The sequence below is a fragment of the Aquarana catesbeiana genome, linkage group LG02 (assembly GCF_042186555.1).
Source record: "Aquarana catesbeiana isolate 2022-GZ linkage group LG02, ASM4218655v1, whole genome shotgun sequence".
Lineage (NCBI taxonomy): Eukaryota > Metazoa > Chordata > Amphibia > Anura > Ranidae > Aquarana > Aquarana catesbeiana.
Window position 1 is genome coordinate 687922556 of NC_133325.1, and position 15957 is coordinate 687938512.

The window sequence follows — 15957 nt, forward strand, 5'->3', positions numbered from 1 at the left end:
ATTGGAAAGCCAGTGACTACATCCACCTCAAACTTTGTTAGAGACCGGTATCTACACCCAAACTCAACACCCACCTCTGAGCTTAATACACACTTATGCCCTGTACACACGATAGGATTTTCTGATGGAAAATGTGTGATAGGACCTTGTTGTCGGAAATTCCAACCGTGTGTAGGCTCCATCACACATTTTCCATAGGAATTTCCGACACACAAAGTTAGAGAGCTTGCTATAAAATTTTCCGACAACAAAATCCGTTGTCGGAAATTCCAATCGTGTGTACACAAATCCGACGCACAAAGTGCCACGCATGCTCAGAATAAATTAAGTCATTGTGGTGACCAGACACCTCTCTCAGCAGAGCAAATTTAAGTGTGTTCTTAATTTTATCGATAGTTTGAGTACAGCTGTCTATCAGACCATCCATATCTAGCATATTCATCTGTGGCACTGTTATTGTGATAGACTGTTTCAACCTCTCTCAGACAGCATAAGCAGGCCGTGGACCTCCCTGCAGACTACATGTCAGATAGACTTGTGTACACTGCAGGTTTTTTTTCCTCCCCTGGACATCTTGCTTCAGAGAAGGAAAAACAGCATTAAAAACGTCAAGCGCTTGTGTGTTCATTCATTCATTCCATTGAATGCCAGATTCTGGCCATTGCAATATATATTAACCCTCACTATCCCTGAAATGTAATTCTAAGTCTTAGTGGTATTTTAAACCTGAGCTATTTTTTCGTTTTTACTCATTAATATAACCTTCAGCCCAGAGAACACAGAACACTGAGCACTTTGCATCAGTCCCTGCCCAAGAATTAGCTTACTATCTAATGTACCTGCCACAGTCACACAAACACGCACACCCCAGGGATAAATTGAGTAGATGCCAGTTAACCAACCAGCGTTTTCTTGTGAGAGCAAACTAGAAAATCTGGGAGTACACAAATATTAGGAGATCATGAAAACTCAATGTCCTTGGTGAGAGTTGGACACAGGATCATGTGGCTACAACTATGTTACATATTTCTCTTATGTGATTGCCTTGTGTCTTTACATCAGCCTTTACCAATAACGGTTTAGTGTTACTCTAGGGTTCCTCCACAAGTGACCAGGAGTTTGTTGAGAAATTAGCACTCTCTCGCCTAAAGTCAGTGACCACTGACACCAGTGATCTTTTTAGCTATCTGTTGAGGGGGGGCTGTTTTTCATTTTATCCACTGGCCACCAATGTAAGTAGCATTCTTCCCACTGATAATCAGCACAGTAGGGCGCTTCCCCTTTGATCACCAGTGTAGGGAGAACTCCTAATTCCCAATGAGCCTGAATGTAAGGTGGCTCTTCTCCCATTGACTATTAATGTAAAGGGGTACTTCTCCTTACACTACAACTTTCACAGTTTGCATTTTTGCTCACTATTATTTGTTTAAAGGATACATTCACCTTTTGTAACATGTTATATGTTACACCTATATTCAGGGTGTAACATATTACTGTTGCAGCAGCTCCTGCAACCCCCCCCCCCCCATCCCCCATTATGACAGCAAGTGGGGGATCTTCGCCTCTCACTCACTATCACAATTTAAAAAAAACGTGGCCGTGCAGGGCTCCACTACCCAGGTACTAACATCTTTTGCAGCTGTCATCTTGTAGTTCTCAATGAACTGCCAGGTTGCTGTTGATGTTTCCTGTCAGTGTCTAACTGCCTGCCTATATGAAGTATGAGCAGACAGCTTACACAGTCTGCAAGAACCCTGCATAGCACCCGTGAACTGCTGATCGCAGGGGCAATGCTTTCCAGGCTCCTAGTAAAAAAAAATAAATAAATGCATATTTTTTTTACCTGCAAAAATATGTGCATTTTTTAAATTTTTTTATTTCAATATGATTAATAAAAATAATTTTGGTATATACAACAGCCATACGTTTGCCACATTCCTTATTTTTTATTTATTTTTATGTTAACTCACCTGTCACACCAGTGTACCCTGAGCTTTAGAAATAGTAATTTTCATCAGGGGTTCCCTGAGACTTGAAAGTTACTGATGTTGAGAAAAGCTGCTTTACATTATTGATTAGCTATTGATGTCACACATGATTATTTCATCACAATAGTAAGGATTTTTGATCGCCCTCTTATTGTATGTGAAATCATACTAATTACTTTATGTTTTCCTGCAGGTTGTGGGAACTCCATGTTACATCTCTCCAGAACTTTGTGAAGGAAAGCCCTACAACCAGAAAAGTGACATCTGGGCACTCGGATGTGTCCTCTATGAACTTGCAAGTCTTAAGAGGGCATTTGAGGCACCAGTAAGAGCAAATCTCGATTAACTGTGCCTTATGGTGTCACCCCTGTCTTCATTTAGAGCAGACAAATCTGTTTTAGAACTTTACATATCAGAGAGCATGTTGAAACTTGTAGCTACCCTCTGGTTAGGGGTTATAGACTCACAAGGCATAGATCAGGGGGATCAAGGGAAAAGCCAGGCATAGAATCTGTGGAGACCCATTACATTTTTTTGTGAAAATGACCAAAAATATAAAGCAATGTATTTATAAATGTTGCAGTATAAGGTCCTTTATACATAAGATAGGTCTGACCACCTCATTGCTGTTCTGTAGAATGATTGGGGTACTAAGTGGACGATCACATCAGTTGATTTTTTTTTTGTGGTTATGGCTTTTGCAGAGATCATTGCAGCAACCTAATTTTAGAAAAACAGTAGTGATTTTACCAGGAAAAATAGATAACGTAATTCTTTGTGCAAAATTGTTCTGCTTAGAGGTGTCTGAACAGTTGTTATGAGTACTTTGTAGGATGTAAAAAGCAAGAATAATGAAGCAGTCTGCAAGTGGATAACATATTTCAGAGGTGCATAATGTTTACTAAAGCTTATTAACTGGGTTACTGTTTAAACTTTTTAATACTTTACATTTTTTGTTTGCGACAGGAAACCAAGACTCCTTCTATAAGGGTAAGGTCCGGGTGACAGTTTCATGCAAGTGCAGCCAAACAACCCTGTGGCATTTTTTTTTTTAGCACAGGAAATAACTTATCTTTAAAATGCATCTCAGTGACAGGCTCACGCCTGCTACCTGAACCTTTATTTTTCTGTGAAATATCATTCCAGACAGTGATGTCATCTGGTTACCTTTTGACCCAGTGTTTCTGGGAACTATATTGTGACATGGCCAATTGGCACACTTTATTTGAGGTGCAGTATAATTATAGTTTTTTTTAAAAAACTGAGGCCCAGATTGACTCCCTAATTCCTTTGTGAGCCCCTACTATAATGTTTTCTAGATGATAAAATACCATTTTAATTTGACAGTGCAGTAGAAAAACATGTAGGCTTTTGTGACATTAAATGCCATCTAAATGTGCCACTATGCATCCCATTTATCGAGCCCATTAAGTTGTTACCCAGCTCCTTTACCTAGTAAAAGCTGCAATTGGGTCACCCCAAAACTGATATTTCTCTGCTTTGGTAGGTATGGCAGGTACAGCCAGTGTTATCTGAGGACCTGCATTTATGGCCACTTTCATTGTTCATCACTATTAGAAAATTCAATTAGGGGACTTTTTGAGTTGAGCTTACCAGTTTACACATCTAGGGCCAATATAAAGCCATCTGGTCTGTGCTCTGGCAAATTTGTTGTCTATCCAGTTATTATGTCAGATGAAAAATCCTTTTATTCTGGGCAATATGGCTTAGCATAGCTTTACAAGGGGCTACTAATCTTAATTTGTGGCATGTATGGCTTCATATCAGTACTTTATCTTTCTGCAATCTACAGTGCAAAATGTACATTTTGGTCAAAAAATAAAACTAAGCCTAGAAATGCCAAATGAGAACGTATATTTTTATAGGGCTTCTGTTTTTCATATAACGCATAGCTGTAGTAAGTTTAACTACCCCAATATTTAGAATTGCCTTGCACTGTACAAAATCATTTTATAATCTGAGGGTGCATACATGTGCATGGTGACATTTAGCTGTGCTGGGTTACTTTACTGGATTACTTCAGGTGGCCATACACTGTAAATGTTCATGAAGAACCATCCAAAATTCGCTACATGGGTTGTTCTGTTGTATGTCATCGCGCCATGGGAGGCTACCAGCTGTCCCAGGGAGGAGATGTAGATGAAGAATAAAAGGGGTCCAGGGACAAAGCCTTGGGGGAAACCTTACAGAAAGAGGTGAGGAGGAGGTAGAGTTGTAGGTGATACTGAAGGTGCAGTGAGATAAGAAGAGAGTCAGCAAAGAGTCTCAGAGATCAAGGGAGTAGAGTCTTTTGAGGCAGAGTGGTGGTCAACTGTATAAAAGGCATCAAAAAGGTCTAAAAGTGTATGGAGAAGGACAATTGGTTTTAGCACATAGACAGCTCAGTAGACACATACCAAAAATCGGCCGGTTCAGCAACAACTGGCTTCTGTCTAACAGTCTTTCTGGAAAACCAGCATTCAATCAGTGTATTCTGGGAGTGGGGAGTCTCCCTCTCAGAATACAATAGCACAGTGAGAGGGATCTCCACATCTTACATCATTGTGTGGATGCGGGGATCTGTCAGGTTTTTTATGTTCAACCCGCTGAACACACAGACCCACACATTTTGAACTGGATGGATTGGTGACTTTTTTCAACCTTACCAACTATGTAACTATGAAAAAAACTGAACGTGTATACCAAGCTTTAGTGTACAGAGAAGGCCATTGGTTTTAGCAGATAGTAAGCCATTAGTGAATGTTAAGAGGGCAGTTTCTGTGAAGTGTTGCAGGCTAAAGTCAGGCTGAATGGGGTCACAAAGGTTTTTACCATTGAGATGGTAGTTCAGACAGTTGTAGACTAGGCATTTTCTAAGTTTGATTTAGTTTTTTCTTCACACTATTGGGGTCCAGCAAAAGCTTTTTAAGTATGGGGGTGACCAGTACATGTTTTATAAGAGTGGGAAAAATTCTAGTAGAGAGGGAGAGTTAAAAGATGTGAGTTAAGGTGACCATAGATGGATTGAAATTTGGCAGATTCAGCAGGATCGGACAAATTTCAGTTACTCTATGGTCGTTCCCACACAACAGAAATCGATCTAACGGTTGATTTCTGTCGAACAGGAATGTTGGAAAATATTAATTCAACCAATGGTTGCAACACTGATCAGTGTACTGTATTTTGAGCACAGCAGGGAGGATTGTGATTTGCATGCTAGATCGGAAAAAAAAAAATCCATCTATGGCCAGCCTTAAAGAGTGTAGAATAGCGGGTGAGCAGAGTAGTTGTGAGTAGAAAGTCTAATGCCGTGTACACACGACCGGACTTTTCGACAGCAAAGGTCCGACGGAACGAATCCGCCAGACAATTCGATCATGTGTGGGCTTCATTGGACCTTTGCTGTCGAAAAATCAGACAGACTTTAGAAATAGAACATGTTTCAAATCTTTCCGACGGACTCGAGTCTGGTTGAAAAATCCGTTCGTCTGTATGCTAGTCCGACGGACAAACAACGACGCAAGGGCAGCTATTGGCTACTGGCTATGAACTTCCTTAATCTAGTACGGTTGTACGTCATCACACTCGAATCAGTCGGACTTTGGTGTGATCGTGTGTAGGCAAGTCCATTGCGTTGGAACCTTGTTGAAAGTCTGTCAAAAAGTCCTTCGGAGTTCAGTCCGTCGAAAGTCCGCTCCTGTGTACACAGCATAAGGCATACTAAAGTCTTAAAACAGTCACAAAGCATAAATAGATGTGATGTTAATGTAAATTGTGGTGTAAATGTACAATGTTCCTCGTGCTTACAACCTCATAATATTATGTGTGCTCTTCCTTTCATAATATTATGTATGCTCTTCCTTTTATGTGTAGAACTTGCCTGCTTTAGTGCTGAAGATCATGAGTGGGACTTTTGCACCTATTTCTGACCGATACAGTCCTGAACTCCGACAGCTTATACTTAGCATGCTGAACCTAGACCCTTCCAAACGACCCCAGCTAAATGAGATCATGGCTCATCATATCTGTATACCTGCCCTTCTTAATCTGTACAGTGACATTGGCAGTGTCAAAATGAGGTCAGTATAATTAAAGTCACTTCCAGCTCTTCCGCTTCAGCTTCTACTCTGTGTTTTGTGGATTACTTCTAGATGCTGGCAATAGTACAGAAATAGAGTATTGCCTAATGTATCTAAAAATCACCTTTTGAGCCTAAACTGCAATTGTTGTACAGGTTGTAGATTAATCAGCTACAAGGCAAGCACAAATATGAACATCTGATTGATTACTATGTTTTTTTTACATGTGTCCATGTACACACCATAAATACCCTTCTATTTTACACAAGATAAACTACTGATTACACATTTAATCACTTGTTGCTTTCCAAGAATGAGCTGTTATAATATACAGAGGTGGTGTTTCTTTGCTGATTGCAGAATGAACATGGAAGTTGATTTTCATTATGGTGGGAATGATTTTTAATGATAATTTGACCAACCCCAAATGATTTGCAATATGATTGCATGGCTCTCTGCCCTATGGCAACTAGTGCAGGTGGTTTAGTATTAGAACACCTAATAGTAAAATGGCAACAAACTTTGGTGAACTAAATTTTCCATAGGCAACACCTTAAAATCCCCTACTGTTTATTGATGTAACCATGAATAATGGGCCTAGAATTATTGCCCTTACTCCAACATTCATTTTTTGGGGGGGGGGGGGGGGGGGGGTTAAAAGCTTTTCACCAAAACATTTTACATTGTATAGAGGGCCAAAAGTCTTCTATGTAATATAAACTACTAATTCCAACATACCCCATGTAATGAAGATGGACAAAGACAGGCCTGTTTTAAGTCCAGCTTGGGTGGCAACCATGACCCCATCTTTAGATACTGTGGAGGAGTGAGTGTACCTGAGGACTGGAAGTAAGTTATTCACAGAATTACCAGGTCAAAATAAGGGAGAAAAATCTGAAAAAATAAAACTAAAACTTTGATGAAAAAAAATGTTGTTTTTGGATTTTTGTATTACAAAACATGTTAAGGGTTGAGCATGTAGTGTAGGGAGGTTAAGTTTTAAGGTCATATTTTAAGAGTTAGGTATGAGGTTGTGGAAAAATTAGGTGTTAATCAGATGCATTAGTGAAGGGGATACATTTTTAGTAATATGGTGAACATTATGTACACTGGTTTATAGTGCTGGGAGCATACTGCTACCTGTGCCATACTTCTAGCTGAACAATAAAAAGAACAGTTGCAACTTGTACTTCAGAGTTTCCAGGTAATGAAGAGTTATAATCCTGATAGGATCTTAAAATACACTGTCATGCATTCCCTTAACTCAGCTGGACAGGAAAGATCCATATGTTGAAGAAAGCATAAGAACAGAGAACAGGGTGCAAGGCCACCTTTGTGCATAAAAATCATAAACGCCTTAATAGGATAATATAAAGCACAAGGATAAAGGAATGGAGCAGCTTGTCACAAGCCAGTGCAGAAGTTCTCACAGACCTCCATGCAAGTGGAGAAGGCTGTGTGGGAACGGAGGCCTGTCCTGGATCCTTGCAGTAAAACAGAATCTCAGTCCCACAAGGTACTGGAAGGATGACGGTGTCTTCCTCTTCGGCACAGCTTCAAAAAAGCTCACACTACTGGGTTGGGGAAATACCGTGGTGCTGCTATGGCTATGTGCTAGGGGGCTCCTCTTCATTTTTCAAGCCAAAAGGGATAAGCTTGATTTATGATTTTAATGCATGATGTTCGTCTTGAGCCCTGTCCTCTGCAATACTTCTGACACACAAGTGTGCCACTCTATATTTACCCTTTGTGCCACAGTTTGTGTGCAAGTCGGCAGCCTACCTCTCACGCTCCATGTGTGTGGGAAAGATTGCAAGAACCCTTCTATGCTCCAGTGTGTGTTAACAGGGCTGCAACCACCCTGTGTTTTAGTGTTTGTGTGGGCAGATTGCAACCTTCTCCCTTGTGGTTCAGTATGTGTGGACTGGAGCAATATAAATTTAGTGTTGTAAATGTGGAACTTTTTGACCTGTCTTTTTGCAATGTCAGATACATGGCCATTTAGAAGCAAAATGATACCAGCTAATACATAACTACCAAAAATCAATAACAGATCAATGCCCAAGTAAATTAGTATTATTATTGTTACTATTATACTGGATTTATATTTTATATAGCTCCATTTTACAAAATAAAGACAGTAAAGTTACAATTCAAGACAAGAAAGTTAGGAGGTCCCTGTTCATGAGCGCTTACAATCAAAAGGTAAGAGGAAGTGGTAGTAACTGTATGGGGATGAGCTGTTGGTGAAAGTAAAATTGAAAAGTAAAATTGACTTGAGGCGGGATAAGCTTGCATGAAGTGATGAAATTTTAAGGGTCGTCTAAAGACTGTCAGAGTAGCTTAACAGATTGGAGTAGGGAGTTCCAGAGGATAGGAGAGGCTCTGGAGATGTGCTGCACACGAGAATAGGAGGAGGTGGCTAGGAAGCTAGAGAGAAGGGGGTCTTGGGAAAAGCAAAGAGAATGATCTGGTTGATATTTTAGGACGAGGTTGGTGATGTAGAGGCAGAGCTGTGGATGGCTTTGTAAGTTGTTAATATTTTAAATTTTAATTGTTGGGCTATCAGAAACCAGTGATGGGGTTGGCATAGAGGGGTGGCAGACACTGAGCAGTTATCCTCAGCAATCATGATTAACTGAGCAGAGCGCATGTATAGAGGTAGGTCAGTGATGAGGCAGTTTGTAGTACAGTAGTAGAGATGAGTGATATCAAGTAAGTGAATTAGAAGCTTGGTTGTGTTGTTAGTTAGGAATGCGTGCGTTTTGGAAATAATGCAGAGGTGAAGGTGACATCTAACACCCTGGTATGATGGGAAAGTTGTTTTAGTAAGTGGTTTGCCATCCATACTGAAATGTCAGTTAGTAAATTAGTGATGTGCAAGAAGACTGAAGTGATGAGCTGAGAAGTAGAAAGATAGATTTGGGTGCATAGAGACAGGGCCGGTGCTACCACTAGACAAACTAGGCAGCCGCCTAGAGTGCACTGCTGCCTAGGGGCACCCGCCCGCTGGTTTCCCTCCACCTCTGTATGCTCTGCAGGCTGCAGCATGTAACTAACTCAGTTAGAGGTGCAGCGCAGCACTGGAGCCAGTGCTAGAGGAAGCAGAGCCAATTCTTCCTGTATAGCGGCTCCTTCTGTCACATGGGCAGGACAAAGGGGGTGGAGTCAGGGGTGGAGCCAATGGGGGCAGCAAAATTAGGTTTTGCCTAGGGTGTCAAAAATCCTTGCACCAGCCCTGCGTGCAGATGATATTGGGATCCATACGAGATGAGGTGTAGATAAAGAACAGAAGGGCTCTGAATACAGGGCCTCAGGGATCCCTATGAAAGGAGGAGGAGTTGTAGGTGACACTGAAGGAGCGCTTAGATAAGTGGGAGGAGAACCAGAAAACTCTTGGAGGTCAAGGAAATTCATTTTTTTTAAGAGGAGCCGGTGGTCAAATGTATCGTAGGCAGCAGAAAGGTCAAAAATTGGGAGTACTGAGTAGTGGCCTTTGGTTTTAGCAGTTAGTAAGTTGTTGGTGAGTTTTAGAAGGGCAGTTTTTGTGGAGTGTTGTGTGTAAAAGCCACACTGTAATGGCCTGAGAAGATTGTTGTCAGTGAGGTAGCAGCTCAGATGGTTGTAAACTAGGTGTTCTAGCAGCTTAAAATATAACTAAAGGCAAAACCTTTTTTTAAGTTTTGGATAGAGTGCAGGGGGATTAGAACACTTATCAGTTTTATTGCGATCTGTGTCCCGTTAGGGAGATTCCCCCTCTCTATTTGTTCTGTTTACCATTATCATTGAAAGTGAAAGTAAAAGAAGATCCCAAATTTTGGGTTGTCCCCAGAAAAGTAATAGAGGGGAAATCTTCCAATGGGAAAACTCGTTCTGGTGACCTGGGGGTCCCCAAGGATTTCCCTTAATTTGCAGCGATTTCGTCTCACTTCCTGTTTGGCTATGGGACAGGAAGTGAAGGGAAATCTCCGCAATGGGACACAGATGGTGAAAAAAAATCTGACAGGGGTTACAACCCTCCCTTACTCTATCCAACATGTAAAAAAAGTGTTGCCTATAGTTTTACTTTAAGGTAATGAGGTGTAAAAGGATAGGTCTTAGGCTGTTCAGACTGGTGGGATCCAGTGAGGCCTTTTTATTCAAGGGGGTAACCAGTACATGTTTTAGAGGGGAGGGAATGAAGCCATTATAGATGTAGAAAATTAAGATGTGAACAAGAGAGTGTAGAACAGAGCAAGAGGGTGACCCTAGTAAGTGAACTGGGTCCAGGGGCAGGTGGTGAGGTGGGTACCAGAAAATAGTTTAGCAACTGCCTCACTAGTGACAGGGTCAAAAGAGAAAAGTGTTGAATGTGGTGGTAGAGATGGTATAATAATTGAGGTAGATAAATGAACCGTGACAATCTTATCACAAATTGTATCTATCTAGTTTTGTGAAATGGCTGACAATGTTTTGGGCAGACAGCAGTGTACCTTAAACCTCCAGTCGTCAATCGTATACTTTTATTTAATATCCTCAATAGTTGTTTATGGGGCAATTTATGTATTATGTAATGGTAGTCCAACCTATTGTTGATTACATTTTGCATTTTTTCTCATTTTCACTTGGTTTAATAACCAAATATTTCCTCTCTGCAGGCTAGAGAAGCCTCTGGCAGCAATGCCTGCAGTGACTCGTGGCCGACCGGCTGGACGGATCCCCAGTGCAAGATCCCGAGGTGAGCAGATTTGAACTGCAGGGTAATGCACTTGATAATTCATGCCATTAGAGTGCAGTGCCCTATTCCCGTAAATTAGTTTGCGATCAACAGTGGTTGATATAGTCATTTGCTCTCCTTCCTTCTGCTGGAATACAACACTGCATTCGTACATAATTTAGTGAGTTACCAGCTCATGCTTGATCCTGTGTTGTAAATCTCCTAATGAAAATCTGAAGAATTATGCACTATTTCCTGAGGAGATATATGAATATCATTTGTCACCAGTATAAACTTCCCATCTTTGCGCTAATGAAATACTTCTCTAGAGTTCCTGTCCATTCATTTAACATGACAGGTGCCTATTAGCAAGCCAGAGGGAGTTTTCTTTAATGCATTCCTTTATTTCCTCTTATTATCACCAGGGTTTAGCCACAGCATGTTTTTGTGGAATGTTATATTGGGAGCTCCGTCTAACTGTCATATTTGTGTTGATTTGTTACAATCAGGTGGCCGTGTTGGGTATTCTGCGAAAACAGGCATTCCACCCCCACTATCCTCAGTGTACACATGGGGTAGTGGGATCACCTCCCCTCTCCGACTGCCTATGCTGAATACAGAGGTAATCCAGGTATCAGCTGGAAGGACACAAAAAGCAGGAGTCACCAAGTCTGGAAGGCTCATCATGTGGGAGGTGAGCATCAGGAAACTCTGACCCAGGTTTCTACCGCAAGGCATCCGCCAAGAGAAATATGTAATTCTTAAGTATCTCAAGCATGTGCAAGCGCATCATAAAGAGTCATTTAAGGAATTCTACAAATCCTTTTCACAGTAGTGGGCTACATTCATATGGCCTGGGATACACATATAGTGCATTAACCCCTTTTTTTTTTAACAATCAAAGGTGCTTTATTGTCAAATAAAAGGTAGATTACAGTATATCAATTGACACGGTACACAACACTACATGTGAAGTAGACACAGGCAGATACAGAAAACAAAATGGGTCAGGCAAAATACAAACTACAATGCGGCATTCATGAAGACAGCACGGAGGATAAGTCCCCCAACATCTGTACTCCCATCCCACCCTCCTGGTGACCACAGATGATTAGGTAGCAGGGACATTAGAAGGATATTCATGGAGCCCATACCTTCTCATATTTCCGTGGGCAACCCCGGTTCATGTCCGTGATCCTATACATGGGTAAAGCAGCCTTGATCTGTGCTTCCCAGGAGGAGAGGGACGGAGGGGAAGAGACCATCCATTTCAGGAGGATCAGTTTCTTGGCATAAAATAAAAGATAGGAAATGAGTAATTTCAGATGGTGAGAGTATTGTGCATCCTCGTGAACCCCCAGGTGGGCAAGCTCAGACAGGGCCGAAATAGAAAGCTGTAGCCTCATATTAATTTCACTAAAGACCACTGTCATAGTTATGCAGTGATGTATGTCTGACAGCTTACCTCCTCCATGTGTTTCTTTAGAGACCATTTACCCTCACCTGACTGTTTAAATAACCTTCCCTCAGCATAGCTCCACCCCAGCTTCTAATTAGGAACACTATATTAACCTGGGTATTGCAAGCCAACCTTGCTGATCAACCATTGTGTATTCATTGTATGTTTGGCTTCCTGTTTCCTGCTTGCCGTGTGCTCTTCATTTTTCTCTGTTACCGACTTTGGCGTGTTCCCGACTATTCCTGTCTGCTCGTGACCCGGACCTTTTGGCGTGTCCCCGACTATACCGGTTTGTCTGTGACCCTGAACCTTTGGCGTGTACTCTGTTCCTGTCTGCTAGTTGCCCTGACCTCTGCCTTATTCCTTTACTGTCCTTGTTCCAGCCTGCTGCTTCCTTCTCCTGTAGTCTACCGTGAGCGTGAGCTGTGAGACCCTAGGGGCAGTGACCTGGAGCCAGACTGCAGCCCAGTCAATCCTCACCACTAGAGGCTCTGGTGAACGCCTGCTGGCTCTTAGACTCCGCGCCCTGGGGAATCTATGCTCTAGCTCCCACTGGGATCTGTGTTAGTGATCCAGTAGACCTGCTTCCTGAACCTCCCTGGGTACTATGCGCAGCAGTCAGTCCTAGGGTCCACTATCTTAGCGGTGCACTTCCGACTCCTACGGAGTGCATCTGCACCTGGTCTCAGGTGACCTGACAACCGCTTTCCAGTGGGTCACTATGATGGGGCAGTCCCAGAACATGTGGAAGAAGGTACCAACTTGAGTTTTGCATTTGGGACATATGGGGTCCCTATCTGGAAATATGCGATGAAGTTTTTGGGGAGTATAGTAGATTCTATGGAGGATTTTGACCTGGATGAGCTTATCCTTGGATGCTATTACCAACTTAGGGCCGTAGTCAAGGCTGTCTTCCCATCCCTCTTTGTCTAAAGATGGTATATCTCTATGCCACATACCCCACAGTCTCTCTATCTTGGGGGAGTCTTTGCCCAGGAGTGCACCGTACAGGGTAGAGAGATGTTTAGCAAGGTCCCCAGGAGTCAGGAGCTCCTCGATAGGATCAGCTTGGAGGAGGGGCGTTTGAGGAAACGGCCCTAGCAGCATGTTTAAGTTGGTAACGAAACCGCATCCACTGGGGCAGCTGGTATTTGGTCATCAAGTCTGAGAGAGGCAACAACTCACCCCGGAGCATAACCTGATTCAAAGTTGTGATACCATAGCGGCCCACACCTGAGGGTCCGGGATGGTTCGGAAGTGCGGCAGAGCGGGATTCCCCCAAAGAGGATGTGCAGGGGACCACTGATTCGGTCTCAAATAACGTCGTCTGGCAGCCATCCACACCCTCCACATTGACCCCCGGGATCTCAGCGTACGCCCCCGGGCCTCTATAGGGAAAGTTACGAAGGTCAGCCAGCGAGCCTATGCAGTTCGCTTCTAGACAGACCGTGGCATTGGATCTGGAGCCCTGAAACCACCAGTGGACCAAAACCAGCATCGCGGCCCAATAGTATATTTGAAAATTCTGGAGGTCCAGGCCTCCCAAATGAGCAGTCAGCCACAAGGTAGAGCATGCCAATCTGGGGACTGCGCCACTCCAGATAAAGGAACCCACACAACGATCAATCTCCTTAAAGAACGAGACAGGGACCCACACAGGACAGTTTCTAAACAGGTAGTTGAACTTAGGTAACATCACCATCTTAAGGAGGTTGATACGTCCCAGGAGGTTAAGCGGCAGGTCCGCTCAAGCGGAGCATTTTGTGCGTAGGGTAGTCATGACCAGTGTTAGATTCTTCTCTATATAGTTAGATGGATTTTTGGTAACCAGGACCCCAAGATACCTGAACTCTTCCACCCATTTTAGGGGGGGTGGGGGGGGCCCCTGAAGCAGCACCTTCATCTATGGGGAATAATACCGACATAGCCCAGTTAATTTTAATGCCAGAGAACCCCCCAAATTCATCAAAGATTCGTAGGGCAGCAAGGAGTGAGGGACCAGCGTCATTCAAGTATAGTAACGTGTCGTCAGCATAAATGGATAGGCGCTCTTCCATCTTACCCACCCGTAAGCCCAGGACATCCGGAGTACACCTGATCGAAATTGCCAGGGGCTCCAGAGCCATGGCGAACAGACTGGGGGAGAGCGGGCATCCCTGCCGTGTACCGCAAAATAAGTGAAACGGATCCGAGAGCCAGTTATTCATACGGACCCGAGCTCTAGGTGCATGGTATAACAGTCGAATTCCGTGGATGAACTTGGGGCCAAACCCAAAGCGATGTAGAACCTCCCACAAATAGGTCCATTCAACAGAGTCAAATTACTTCTCGGCATCTAGAGAGGCAATAACTCTGGTAACTGGGTTGTCATGTGGGATGGTGAGGTTCAGGAATAGGCGTCTAATATTTATGTCAGTCCCCTTACCCGGCATAAACCCAGTTTGGTCTATTCCAATCAAGTCTTCAATAACTTGGGATAGACGGATGGCCAAGACCTTTGCAAAAATCTTGGCATCCACATTCAGCAAGGATATGGGTCTGTAGGATGCAGAGTCCAGTGGGTCCTTGCCAGGCTTGGGCACCAATACAATTATCGCCTCGTTCATTGAGTCAGGTAAGGCCTCCAAGGTTGCGAAGTTAGTGAGGAGCGAGGTCAGCTTAGGGGCCAAGATTTTCTTAAAATTCGAATAGAATACAGATGGTAGTCCATCCGCCCCAGGGGCTTTACCCTCCCGGAGTTGTCCCATAGCTACCTGCATCTCCTCTAGAGTAATATCCGCCTCTAAACCCTCTCTAGCTTCCGTGGATAAAACAGGGATAGACAGAAGGTCTAAAAAGGGGGAGAGGGCAGAATAAGAGAAATTGGCTCAGGAGGTATATACCTCTTTGAAATATTCCCCAAAGTGACGATTAATGCTGTCCGGCGCAGTGAGTAATAGTACATTATCCCTAGTTGAATAAGTATTGTAATACTGAATAGGGAAAGTGAAGGATTGCCAAGGTAGCCAACTATGACGGTTCATCAGGCTTATTCTTTTAAAGAACAGTCTCTTCTAAAAAATGTACTTAAAACATGGAAATTGTTTATATACTGTAGGTCAGTGAGGTACAATTAACAATGATAGGTAATGTGCACAGACATCATGCATTATTTTATTGATGTGAAGCATTCCAGTAGGCCCTGTTATTTTGCCATTATTTTATTTTATTACAAGCATTTTTTTAGTACTGACCATTTACGCAGTGCTTTACATTTATATTGTACACTCACATCAGTCCCCCGAGGAGCATACAATCTAAGGTCTTTACCTTACATGCATACAAACACATTATTAAGCCAATTTAGACAGGAGCAAATTAACCTACCAGCATGTTTTTAGCGTGTGGGATGAAACCCATGCAAGCACAGGAAAAACATGTAAACTTTGTGCAGGTAGGGCTGTTGTTGTTATTCAAGCCAATGAGCCTAGTGCTGTAAGGTAGAAGTGCTAACCACTAAGCAGCTGTGCTTTGGTTATGATCTGAGGCTTGCCCCATTGGTAAATCAAAAGTGACTTTGGGGTAAGGTATGTTTGTAAGCCCTGCCCGTCTGTGCCTCTGAAGTTTAGAGAACTAATGCAAAATGTATTTCCTTCTACTATTGGTAATATGAAAGTGTAACTTCAGAAAATGTTTTTTTTAATTTTTAGAGGAAATATGCCAAACACAAGGCCAGCAGGCCAAATCCAACCCACC

At 42.7% G+C, this 15957-nt stretch overlaps 1 protein-coding gene across 1 annotated transcript in view; it reads left to right on the plus strand.

The window, feature by feature from the left end:
- Positions 1-15957, plus strand: part of NEK8 (NIMA related kinase 8) — a 114758-nt gene that overhangs the window by 37639 nt on the left and 61162 nt on the right. The window contains exons 4-7 of the mRNA XM_073616789.1: positions 2182-2313; positions 5862-6067; positions 10705-10784; positions 11273-11457. Coding sequence (XP_073472890.1) covers positions 2182-2313; positions 5862-6067; positions 10705-10784; positions 11273-11457 — 603 coding nt within the window. The remainder of the gene's footprint in view (positions 1-2181; positions 2314-5861; positions 6068-10704; positions 10785-11272; positions 11458-15957) is intronic.